Genomic DNA, 13,083 nt, shown 5'->3' with positions numbered 1-13,083 from the left:
CATGTTCAGTGGAGCCTAGCCATCAACAGGATTGAAGATAGGTTTATAAATGAGGCTGAAGAGCAGATATGACATTACCACTACTCTGAAAAGCCCAGATCTCCTGTGCTTGTTGTTCACACGTTCTTAACTTTTTGCAGTAAAACAAATGAATGGGAGATTTCCCTCGAAGCTTCAGATCAACCTCTTTATCGTTTTCTGCATGAGTTGCTGAATAGCTTTAAGCTCTGCATAGTTGCTGACTGTAGATGTGGTACCTAGCATTCACAGATAACTTACTTTGCATGAGTGAGTACACAAGATGTACATATTTGTAAATGTTACGTCACATAACGCAGTAGCATATAAACACTATGTTGCAAGGGCAAAGGGTTACATCACATTTTGTGTATCTGTAATGAAATGAAGCATTTTGACAACCCACCTTACCAACTGAAGCATGTTCAAAGCAATTACTCAAAAAGCAGCCTGTAGTTTAGCAAAGGAGGCTAATACGTTGTATGCATGATTTTATCTTGCTTCACACTTTTAGGAGTACAAAACACACTTGTAAAACTTGTAACGTATTTTGTGTTCCCTCAAAAATAATACAGGTCTGTTCTCTTGTACTATATGTAAACTAGAGCTGACCTAGTATAAGAGCAGCGATGTTCTTTCCATGTAGATTGGCAGGTAATTGCTTCTAATTTCAACAAAGCTGCAGGTTACACGTGAGAGGCTTGCTTTGACGCGGGGCTAATCTTAAATGCACAGAATAGGCATCTGCTCGTGGGGCGGTGCTGGCCAGGGATCATGCTCTGCTCAGCCCTCAGTGCATGGCACTGTGTAGTAAATGTGTGGTATTTATGGTGAGTGAGTCATGGTAAGACAGTGTGAATTATACTCAGTGAACGCGAGTAGTGAAGTCTGCAAACATGGGAGGGGGATTCTGCAGTGCTTGTTATTGAAGCAGTTATGCTGTAGAGGTGTCATTCCTGTCAAAAGAAAGATTTAGAGTGGTAAAATACAGAAAAAGAAGTAAATGAAGAAATCTACTCTCAATTCTAAATCCATGGAAATATGACTGTTTTCCTTTCACTAACCAGAAGAAAGCACCTTATAACTCCTTAGGTGAGAATCTTAAAAGTGGACAACTTCTATAGGTAGGAACCTGATTTTTTGTTGGTATGAAGTAAGCAGCTGCTCCTCTTAGTATCTAACTGGTTTGGGATGCCTACTGCTCCTTGAAATGCTTAGCTTTTATTTTTACATCAGTAAAACCTTGCTTACTGTGTTCATCCCCCGAAGACACACTTAAAATGATTAGGAATGTCAGAGAGAAGGAGAAAAGCATCACTTAATGGTTGGCAGTGATTAGCCTTTGCAGGTAGGAGGATCTTCTGCTTAGAGGATGACAACAGAAGGAAGGCTAGGTAATTAAAAACACACTGGGATTCAGCTTGTCATGTGTGTTGCACAAGTGTCTCCCACGTGTCAGGGTTGTTCTGTATGGAAAAGGTCTAAGCAAGGTTTTGGAAACAAATGTTTGCAGTCATCACTGAGGAGTCTGAAATGGGGCATGAAGCTGAAGGTGGATATAGCTAGGCTGCACTCATCCTGTCTCCATGTGGCAAGTGTGTGTTGAGTTTATGCAAGATTCTCAACATTTTTATGCTTGCTCTTGACAATTTTGTTTGAGTCAGTCAAGTCTTGTAAGAATTGGAGAGGAAAAGTGGCAGTGAAGTACTCGAGGACATGGGTTTTTTCACCATGGTTGTTTAAGCTTCCCTTGTGCTCATAGACCAAGTCTGAAAGTCAGACTGCCAGTGGTTTTGTGTTTATGAAACAGCTTTTTTATTTTCTTTGTCTTCAATGCAGACCGAGAATCCCCTTGCCATGTGAAGCTGTTGCGATCTCAGAAGGTTGTTTACATCAGCTGTGGAGAGGAACACACAGCAGTCCTGACAAAGGTAAAGATGCTGACCTGGGAACCCTGGCTATTGTCTTGCCTACTGATGGTTTCACAATAGTTTCCTGGGTAATGGTAATAAAGAACAGATTGACTTACGATATTCCTTCCTTACTATATTCCAGTAAAAGAAACTAAGTGGAAAGTATAGCCTAATTATTTATTCTGAGATTTATTGCCAACATGATCCTGTACTGGTTTTGAAGATGATGATGTTAATAAACCATGGCAATGAATAGCACAACTCAGGTGAAGTGCTTAAAGAAATTAGCTTTGAGCAAAAAAAAATTAACATGCACATCCAAAGGGGTGAAAATAGTGTTTTGTTGGAAAACAGAGTGATATTGTGTGTTGGAGTAAGATGGAAGCCAAAATGAATGAGTATTTAAATGAAACAGTCACTCAGCATTTACAAAAGGTTTACAATTCCAAACCTGCTGCTTCCAAGTCATGTATAGCTCAGTGAACAGAGGAGAGGGCTAGGATTTGAAAGATAACTTCTCAGTTCTTGCCTTGCCTCTGCTACTTCATAACTGTTACTTCTTGTTTTGGTGCCTCAGTGTCTTCCACTGTAAAATGAATTAAATAGCTGACTTAGGGATTCCTGTGGGAAAAACACCGTTGTAGAAGACTAGTTCTGTAGAAGCTCATGTTCAAAAAAAAAAGTCACAGTGTTTTTGATCAGCAGCTGACAAAGGTGTGTGTAAAGTATTGGCTACTCAGACATGTTTAAACCCTGTGGGATTTCAGACTCATCTAGTGATCATGGAGGGAAGCTTCTGTAATGTAGATATACCTAAAGATAATTCTGTTCATTTCTGATGGGTGGCAAGGTAGCTTATTTGGAAGCTGCGTTAGCAAAACCCAAGTTTCTTTTCTGAATCCTTTGGAAATCCCCATCAATCTGTACCTAAGCTTGGGCTCGCACTGAAACTGGAGTCAGATGCTGCTGGGTTATGGGTCCCTAAATGGAGACTATGCTGTTTGATTTGCTAACAGAGCGGAGGGGTGTTCACGTTCGGTGCAGGTTCCTGTGGGCAACTGGGGCATGACTCCATGAATGACGAAGTGAACCCCCGAAGAGTTCTTGAGCTAATGGGCAGTGAAGTATCCCAGATTGCTTGTGGAAGGTAAGTCCTGTGTGCAGTCAGAAATTTTCTCTGGTGGAGGTTAATGCTGATACCGAGTCATGTAGATAGGGGGAATAGTCCTACTTCTGCATTCTCCGTGTCAAAACTGAAATAAGTTTAAATTTTACTTTGAACTAAGTTTAAAATTTACTTTACATGAGAATTTTAAGACCCTCTAAAGGAGATTGGTTTTTAATTGGGGTTGAACCTTGTGCTGGAACCTGTAAAAGATACTTTTCCATCTTAATAATTCAGCAAGAGTTCAGAGCAGCAGCCCGTTTGGTCACAAGTTTCCAGCCTCTTTCATGAAAAGCGAGTTAGTAACACTAGTGGTGTGTTGTTGGCTTTTGATAGGTACAGGCTTAGCAAATGACTAAGCTAATACTGTGAGCCTGATACCCACCCAGTGCTGGCACAAGCTGCTCTTTGTAACTTCCACCGAAAGAGCTCCATTGCATAAACTGGTGCCATCAGGTGGCAAAAACTGAGCATTGGTGCTTGTGTAAAGATGCTGCTTGGCACCAGTGTCTGGCCTAGGGACAGGAGAGTAAGTTTTAGGCTGCCTTTGCTTTGTTGGTTTGGTTGTATTATTTTGTTTTGTTTTGGTTTTGTTTGTTTGGCTTTTGTTTGTTGTTTGTTTTGATGGGTTTAGTGATTTTTTTTTTTCTCTTGGTGTGGCTTTTCTCTTTATTATTAAACAAGGCTCAGACTTTGTACCCATCTCTTACAGACATCACACTTTAGCCTTTGTGCCTTCTTCAGGAATGATCTATGCATTTGGCTGTGGAACAAGAGGCCAGCTGGGAACGGGGCACACTTGCAATGTTAAGTGCCCCTCTCCCGTCAAGGGTCACTGGGCAGCTCATAATGGGCAACTCTCAGGGAAACCTGGTATGTACTATGCACGATTTGGATATAAATAATTTCATTTCACCCATGGCTGTCTAAAGACATCTTAACATTGTTCCATGAAATTTCTGGAAATAGCGAAAGAATCCCCAAATGCACTGTGGAAATTACTGGGTGATCTTTTGCTCTCTCTGTTAATGTCTGCCATCTCCCTTTCTCTTTTTGTGGCAGAGCTCAGCATTTGGCAATCTTGAGACTTCAGAAATTGTACTAATAGTGAGTTCTGAAGGTTTTGTTCTCTCTTTAAAGCCCCTACTGCAGTTTAAAAATGACAACTTTTCCTTCCTGCCAGACCCTGTGTACTTCTCAAGAAAGTGCTACAGTGCTTGAGTTCCAGCTGATTTCAACCTGGCCTTCAAAGGATCCAGGTGCTCCTTGTAGCTGTACAGGCAGTGCAAATGTTGGGGAGAAAGCACGGTAGGGACTTGCATTCATCAACCTCTAACACAACTGTGTCTTTCTTCAACAGATGCCTGTAAATATCACATTGTTAAACATATCTTCTCTGGAGGAGACCAAACATTTGTGCTTTGCTCCAAATACGAGGTAAAACAAATGAAATATCTTTTCAGGTCTGCTCCTCTGTCCCAGCCTTCACAAGGCATCTTTTGTTTTTACTAGAATCTTTTGAAATTGAAGTGTTGCTTTGGAGTCCATTCTGCCACACAAACCCTGCCAGCTATGACTGTTCTACAGCTCTTGAGGAGTGGCTGAAAGTTGCCTTCCTTTAGAGGTGCATCCAAGCCTTTGGAATGATCCTGATTTCAGTTAGATCAGCAGGGAGGGCAGTCCAGTCTTTGCATATCGGAAGCAAGGGGCTGCTTTCCACCTGTGGCACTGGGGTCTGCATGATTAGTGTGCAGGGCCATGAACCACATACACTGGGATTTTGTCAACCTGTGCAGGATAGAGGGCTCAGTGCTAATTTGATTTTTCTGATTCTGTCTTCTTTTTTCTTTCAATAAGTGTTTGACATAATGAGTCATGGAAATAGTTCTAGAATTAATGTACTAAGCCTGTAGTTATGTAGGGCAGTATTTAAGAGGGAAATGATATTTTGATTTTTTTATTTTCCTCTTTTTTGAAATGGTGGGGGTTTTTTCCATACCTCTTCATGCTTTTGAACTTCTTAGTAATGCCACAACTTCCTAACCAAACCTTTTCAGAGACCACACTAAGGAAGCTTTCAGTTATATATTAAAATAGAGATTATGGTTAGGTAGGAACTGTTTTACAAGCCTTGTCTTTGCTGAAATCTGTATCTTCTCACAGAATTCCTTGCCTGCTGATGATTTCCGGACCATAAATGAAACACGTTACACCTGTTTAATAAATGATGAAACTATAGATGTCTGGAGGCAAAAGCTTTTAGAAAAGAACAGTTCTAATTCTGTCAAGTAGGTATTGTGGCACTGGACAAGCCTTTTGTTGAAAGTTCTATTGAAATAATTTTGTTGGCTTCCGTGCCATGCTTTCACTTGAAATTTAGCAACCTTTTCAAGTGTGGTTCTTGGTTGTTTCCAAGGGGAGGACAGTTGCCAGTCACAAAGCTGCCAGGTGAGAGCTTCTGAGCAAAACCAGAGGAACTCGAGGCTGCCTCAACATTGCAGATGGTGGGTGGGAAATGGATTCTAAAGTCGTCTTTCGTTGTGTGCTTAGAGTTCGTGTAAAGCAGCAAGAATTTGTGAACAGACTCATTAAGTTCCTTCCCCAGTGTGCTTGCCATGAGAGGGGCAGCACAGGTGAAAAAGAGGCACTGCTAACACTCCTTTCAAAGAGGGACATTACATGATCCTGAGTGAACTTCTTGCCCTCTGTGCCTCTGAAGGGATAACCCTGATATTGTTTCCCATAGAAGGAAGGGAAGAGAGCTGAAGAGATTTGCTGGGACATCCACTCTTAACTTGTATCTCTGTTTTCTTTTGTCTTCTTGCTGCAAACAGTAGTGTTGTCCAGATACTATCATCAGCTGCCTGCTGGAATGGAAGCTTCTTGGAGAAGAAGTAAGTGACAAACTTCCAGAAGTGTGGCTTTCCCTTGAGGCAGACTGGAATCCCTTTACTTTGCTTACTGCTGCAGTGGGATTTGATTTTTTTGATCAGACTGGAGATAGGGGCAGAGTGTCCCCTAAAGAAGTGGGTGGTCAGACCTGGGTAAGGAAGGCAAATGGTCTAAGAAAGTGCATGGTGAGTGTACTATAAGGCAGAGATTTCTTGGGAGTTGTCACAACTGTAATTTTTCCTTACAAAATGAGTATCATCATCTTTAAAATATGACATTAAGGGAAATGAGTTATGCCTGGTATTTGAATAGTCTCTTACCCATCTGAGTTAACTGGTGGGGGCTGGTGCATGTGGAAGTACACTTCAGCACAGGCTGCTCTTGAAAATACACCTGGGACAGCATGGAAGCACTTCTCTACTAGGCAACATCCTGCTTACAAAAGGAGGAATTTCAAATGTGTGTAACCAACAAAAAGTGGTGATAAGGATGTGGTATACACGGCTGAGTCAAAGGCTCTGGGTTGGGAGGGCTTCTGTTGGCTGTGTCTCTAAATACTGATGAGGTAACAGTGTAAGATGAGGAGGAGGAGAAATTTTTGTGATGATGTGATGAATAAATGACCTGTAACCTGATGAAGAAAACCTCAGTTGTTCTGAGTAATCTTTGCATAATATATTCCAAGACCAACTTAAAAAGAAAACAATTTACTCATTATTCTTGTGTTTTTCTGCTTGCCCAATGGTTTCTACTCTTAGGGTTGTGACAAGACAGCATGTTATTGCATCAGGAGAGTTGCATCATGTTGGTCTAAAACATTCACTGAGGTATCCAAGTTGTTGAGTCACTTTAAATAGTCTCACGTCTCCTTTGAATGTGGAAATGAGTGGAGTTTATGACTTCACCACCCCAGTGCAGTTTTTCTTCCACTTTAGCGATGCCCTGGCAAGTGCAGGAGTTAACTTTTACAGAAAATATTTGACCAAAGGAATGATAAATTCTGAAGCCTCGCTGAGGTGAGGCTGCATTTAACTGTACCTTTACATGTGAAGTCTTACCTCATGGTGCACTTGATGGAAACACCCCAGTACATCCCCCTGGTATCCTAACGCCGTACGAGCCTGTTTGCAGTACAGCATTGTGGTGCACAGGGTTAGATGGAAGAGCAGCTTCTCCGTGGCCGTGTGACCGGGCCTGCCTCACTACTGCTTTTGTACAGCACAGCCTGAAGCGCTCCATACCACAGTGTGTCTCGGGGGAGCTATTTCCAGCCACGTGCCTGTGCTGTGATGGAAATAGCCATTCTACTACAGCGGGCTATGTTTAGCTTGCCGTGTTGTTGTAGTCACACCATCAAACTTGACAAATGCAACCCCTCTTTAATAGCTACCTCTTCCTTCAGAGTGTCTAATACAGAGTGTCTGTCTTGGCATGAGTAGTGGCAGACTTGGGAAAACCCTTGAGGTCAATGGAATTGTAGCAATGACCTTTTTTTACTGGCAACTGCAAGGGTTTATGTGCAGCTGTGCTGCAGACAGTGGTGGGGAGAGCCTCTGCTATAGATGTTGATCATTCTCTTGATGCTCAGCTGAGTAACTCACCTGCTGGACTGGACTTTTGGTGTTGCCAGGGCTGGCTGTAGGACTACTGTCTTCCACAGGCTTGCCTTCATTATCCCTCTTACACAAGTAGCCTGAGCAAATGAAAGCCTTTCAAGCACAGGAGGAAGGACAGCATGTTTGGTACAACTAAAGACCATGCAAAGGCTGTTCTCAACTGTGTTGTGTTTTGATTGTGGTTGTTGCTTAGCTTTAAAAAGTTTTGAGAGAGGAATTACCAAAAAAGTTACTACTCTGAATATCTTCATGTTTTCTTTTGAAAACACTCGTCTGATGCCCTCGTGTGACAGTTTCTTTTCTTATTGGGTATGGTGGAGCAGATTTAGCTGTAACAGTTGTGTATGTGAAGACAGCACAGAGGACCCTGGTACATATGATAGGTACCAGGTAGTTTGGTTTTTTTTTAAGCAGTCCAGCCTGTCTAGGCAGGCTCTTAAGTCAGTGAAAGAGTCCTGGAGAAACCAAAGACTTGGAATCCCAACCCTAACCAAGGCCCAGAGGAATTTAGAAGGGAGAATTGTTTTTACCAAGAAGACTCCAACTTCTGCCTTATTTCTGGTCTTATGAATTCCCTAGAGGTCGTGTCAACACACGGGTAATGATGTCTCTTCCTTAAACTTAGGCCTGTCTGTCTGTGATTTCTCTTTTAAAGAATCGATGAACATTTTAAAACCAGTCCAAAGATCCCAGGGATTGATCTAAACTCAACCAGAGTGCTGTTTGAGAAGCTGATGAACTCTCAGCACTCCATTCTCCTAGACCAGGTAATGCACTTCTGAGGTTTTGGGTATTCAGAGGGGAAATTAAGGCTTTGTCCCTCTCTAACATGCCAGTACCAGCAGCATTTTCGGGGAAGGGTTGTATTGCAAATCTAAAGACCAGTCACTTCATGGTATCAGTGGATACTTCTCCATTGACCTGGGCTGATTTTGACCTTCTCAGAATGTGTCTTTAAGACTTGTTTTTAGATGGCACTTAATACTTGAATGTCTGTTGAAATTAATTCTGTGTATGTTATACTTGTAAATAATTACTACATATCTATCAGGAGTTGAGTACTTTATGGTTGCATAATTTATTCTAACTCAGAGAATTTCTTTCAGAAGTGCAGAGCTGTGGGATAAAAGCATATATGTTCCCCTTACCACTTTTAACTATAATATTTATAGCTTTGGGTATTTTTACTCTGGATTTGGCTTTTAAAACAGGGTTTGACCATTTCATCAGTTCTTAAATATCACCCACATTGTAGGTGCTCTATCACCAGAGTAAGTTGTCTTTTTTGTTTTGCTCTAGGTACTCAAGAGCTTTGAAAGCTTTTTGATTCCTCAGCTGTCCAGCTCTCCACCAGATGTTGAGGCAATGAGGATCTATCTGATTCTCCCTGAATTCCCACCCTTCCAAGACTCCAAGTATTATATCTCTCTAACGCTTCCTCTAGCAATGGCTATTCTGCGTCTGGATACCAACCCCAGCAAAGTTCTTGGTAAGAGTCTGTCATTTGGGATCCGTGTTGCTCTCAGCATCCTACTGGGACACAAAGTATTTCCTTTAGGATTTTTCAGTCACATGTTCGTGTTGGGTCTGCTGTTACAATGGCAGCAGTTGCATATAATTTGTGATAAGTGTTGTTATGAAGCAGTCTCCTCTGAAAAGCATCTGGGAAACAAAACAACTCTAGAAATCCTCCCCCCAAAAACCTCTGTTCCCATGTGAAAGAATTAGATTTTGAATTTTAAACATGAACTTTGAGGATATTAAGAATGTGTCATGCAGGTAAGAGATGGGAAGTTAGTTACAATAATGTAAAGCATATAAAATTTATGGTGGTGTGGATGATAAATCAGAAAGAAAATTCTGGTTTAAGAATTGTTTTAATTTAGAAGTAAAATATTGTTTCAAAGAACACTTACTAGGGAGGTTAATCTAATTTATCTAGTTCACCTATATTCATGATCTTATTTTCTTAAATTTAATCAGCTATTGTTCACTTTAGAATATTCTTTCTGTATAAGGTAAATAAAAGAATATACTAAATATAGCATAAGTTATTTTGTCCTTTATAAGATGTGGGAAAACACATCTTAGTGTGTTGATGGTCTGTGATCAAGCTGAACAGTAAACTCTTCTCTCACTTCTGAGTCTTTTAATTTCTAATATTTTTTCCTGAGCTTATTTTGAGCCAAACGGAACATATGCTGCTTAATGATTGTTACTTATGGTTGTTGAGCTATTACTGTTCCTGTTAGCTTACTCTATTTCTTAAGGCTGCCTTGTGCTAAATCTCATCATGTAAAATGCTTGTGATGCGTTCAGACCTCCAGAAGCAGAAATAAGGAAGTTTTTTTAAAGAGTCTTCAGGTGTATTCCTCTATTTTCAGCTCTAACCTCTTATTTAGGGGTTACTCTGTCCTTTAATTCAGGTTTATGTTGACGTCCTCTGCTTTCCAGATAACTGGTGGTCTCAAGTGTGCCCAAGATATTTCCTCAGGCTAGTGGACCTGTATAAGGGTGCAGTGGTTTACCTCCTCAGTGGAAGGAAGACGCTGTTGATTCCAGTCCTGTTCAGCAGCTACATTACGGCTGCTCTCAGACTCCTGGAGAAACTCCACAAGGTAAGGGGAAAGCCTGGGCGTGTGTCAGCTCAAGATGATTCAGTCTTGTCTGCCCTTTGCCACTTGTCAGGGGCACAGTGGTCACGGGCTCTGGCTTGTAAGCTGTGTCACTGTCCACCAAGATACCACTTAGGAAAGACGTTGGTGGTTTTCCTGAATCCAAGGTACTTGAAGATTGCTTAGACCTGTCTCAAACACTAGAAATACAAAGAGTGCTTCTGCTGAACCACCAGACTGTGTGCACTGTGGCATCACAAAATACCTGTCTCTTGGCGGTCTCTGCTACCACTGTGTTGTTGCTGGGGAGTCTCTGTGAGGAGGAGAGGGAGCTAAAATAAGTCAGAAAGAGGCTTATCTTGATTCTTCTTGGTTTTTACTAAAATATAAGAGACCATGTGTTTTTGCAAGACTTTCTGCATCCTTTCTTTGCAAGCTGCTATAATTGATTTTATGAAAGCAAGCCTGCATGTTCTGAGAAAAGTGCTGAATATATCCATACATTAAAAACCATCTGTTTTCTTCACTAGGTAAATCAGAAGGTTAAACATGTGGAATATGATAAGTTTTATATCCCTGAGATTTCCAACTTGGTGGACATTCAGGAGGATTATCTCATGTGGTTCTTGCAACAGGCTGGAATGGTAAGAGGTTTTATGCATAGTCATGATATAGCTGTCCATGTTTGTGTCTCTGGTGGTAGATCTGTATTTTTTATATCCTTAATGAGAGTATAATCGATTCAGTATAGGTGCATCTATACATTAAGTCTCTCAGATTTGAGTACTTGGTGACTTGACAAAATTGGCTTAAAAATAAGGCTGTCAGAAGAGCTGGAGCTAAACAGTATTTAATAACGCAACAGTCTCTGTGATTATTTGTGTGAATTTCATTCAATCCTTGCACAAGGGGATTAATTCAGTCACTGGATCCTTTTAATGTTATCGAGACCTCAGGAGCCAAGTCCTGTATTCTAAAATTATAATTTTTACCCTTTACTTCTGCTGTTTAGGCAGGTATTGTGAATAATGTAGCCAGTGATCTTAAAATGTTGCTCTGTAAGAGGAGGCAGTGGCGTTCTGGCTAGGGGACTGAACCAAGCCTCAAGAGATGTGGGTTCTATTCCTGGCTCTTCCAGTAACCTGCTGGGTGATCTTGGGTAAGACCCTTCACCTCTTTTATGTCTCACTTTCCCATCTGTAAGGAAGGAGATAACTAAACTGAGGGCTTGAATATGCTGTGTGGGAACCCAGTGAGATTATTTAATTATAGCAAGGAAAGGAATCCCAGGTGTGAAAAAAAACCACCAAAAAACATCTGCCAAGAGATACTGCAAGACTAAAACCTGACTGTAGCGATAATTTTTGTATGTGTTTTTATGGATTTTCTTAATGTTGTGTGTGCTGTTCCCCCCACCCCCTCCTTTCCATCATTTAAGTAGTGCTGCTGTGTGCTTACTTTTAGTGAGCAGAACAACGAAATACTGACTCAAATTTATGTAAGTGATAGTTAAAAAGAGTTAAAAATGTGTTGATGTGGCTAATGATGAGTAACTTGCATTGCAGGGGTGTTCTTGTACTGCCATGTTGTTGGCCTTATTGTCTCTCCTATTGTTTCATATGTTTTCTACCTTGGGGGTAGTTTTTTTGGTTTTCTTCCTAAGAGTAAGTTTCACTTGTGGCAGGCTAACATAGGCTTCTATGCCAGTTAGTCCTCTTAGTAACGTTTAATGTTCATGTTTTGTGTTAGACTTGTGCATTTTCTTGAAACAAAGTCCCCATGCTTTTTTTTAAGAGCAAAAAAAATGGGTTGTTGGTCCCAGAGGAGAAAAATTTACTGAGTTACCTTTCAATAAATCCATCAAAAAAAAAAAAGACACAAAAAAAGGAGTAAAAGATTTTCATATTTCTCTTTTTCTTTCGCAGAAAGTAAGACCATCTATCATGCAGGTAAGAAAATTGTTTTTCAGTACTCTTATTTAGAGAAGTGTTCTGAAAGCTGTAGATAGGAACCAATCTGCCTGCCTTTCTTGCAGGATGCTGTGACCCTCTGCTCTTATCCTTTCATCTTTGATGCTCAGGCTAAGACCAAGATGTTACAGACAGATGCAGAACTACAGATGCAGGTAATCATTCTCCCAATTTTCCTGCCACATTTCTTTCTCTGCCTTTTGCAGTGGTGCTTGCCTGGAAAGGGTGTCAGCTGGGAGTTGGTGTGTACATCACATTGTTTCCATAACACAGGAGAGCGTAGTAACTGGAAAACCTCTTTGCCCTGGATGTTGCAAAGGCAGTGCTTGGTGTCTTTTCACTTCAAAATGTTTGGCAACATCAAAACTGCCAGATGTGCAGGAAATTTAAACCATAGAGGGAAGGAGTAACTATGTATTTATGATAGTCCAAGGATAAGAAATAAGATGAGGTCTCTATTAGAGGAACTGTAAGACTGGAGAATTAGACAAACTCTCTGTTAAGTGGACAGTTTTTCAAGTTTCTGCCTAATGAAGGAGTGGTTGTTACTTCTAACAACGAAGTGGGTGTTGAAGACCAGCTCCTGGTGCTGCTTGTGGTTGCAAGCAGGAGCTGTTGTCAGCAGCCCCCCACCTGTTTACAGTGAAGGGCACAGACCTGAGGCCCTTCAGGAGTGTGTTGACAGGAGGTGTTCAGCTCCAGCACCCTTACCCTGTAGGTGGCAGCCAAGCCAGCTCACAGCCAGGCTGTGACAAGGGCAGCTGGCCTCTGTGCCCGTGTAAATGTCCCAGCACCAGGCATTGCTCACGCAGGGGCCTTCTGAGACAGGCAAAGCACTGACCCTTCATCTAGTGCAGCTGGGTCTGGGACTAGTCCCATCCTTTGTGAAATGAG

General features: G+C 41.3%; 1 protein-coding gene across 7 annotated transcripts in view; it reads left to right on the top strand.

The window, feature by feature from the left end:
• HERC3 (HECT and RLD domain containing E3 ubiquitin protein ligase 3) overlaps positions 1-13,083 on the top strand; it is a 48,084-nt gene that overhangs the window by 21,559 nt on the left and 13,442 nt on the right. For 4 of the 7 annotated variants that reach the window (XR_007631864.1, XM_050338610.1, XM_050338611.1 and 1 more), the window contains 12 exons: positions 1,858-1,949; positions 2,948-3,078; positions 3,809-3,969; positions 4,457-4,533; positions 5,260-5,384; positions 5,931-5,990; positions 8,260-8,371; positions 8,904-9,093; positions 10,059-10,222; positions 10,750-10,863; positions 12,145-12,168; positions 12,255-12,344. Coding sequence is in view for 4 of the 7 variants with exons in the window: in XM_050338610.1 (XP_050194567.1) it covers positions 1,858-1,949; positions 2,948-3,078; positions 3,809-3,969; positions 4,457-4,533; positions 5,260-5,384; positions 5,931-5,990; positions 8,260-8,371; positions 8,904-9,093; positions 10,059-10,222; positions 10,750-10,863; positions 12,145-12,168; positions 12,255-12,344 (1,340 nt within the window). In the remaining 3 variants the exon portion in view is untranslated. The other 3 variants (XR_007631865.1, XM_050338612.1, XR_007631866.1) reach the window with 3 other exon arrangements.

The sequence above is a fragment of the Myiozetetes cayanensis genome, unplaced genomic scaffold (genome assembly GCF_022539395.1).
Source record: "Myiozetetes cayanensis isolate MyiCay16 unplaced genomic scaffold, myiCay2020 scf7, whole genome shotgun sequence".
NCBI classification, from domain to species: Eukaryota; Metazoa; Chordata; class Aves; order Passeriformes; family Tyrannidae; genus Myiozetetes; species Myiozetetes cayanensis.
This window is presented reverse-complemented; position numbering and strand designations above follow the sequence as displayed.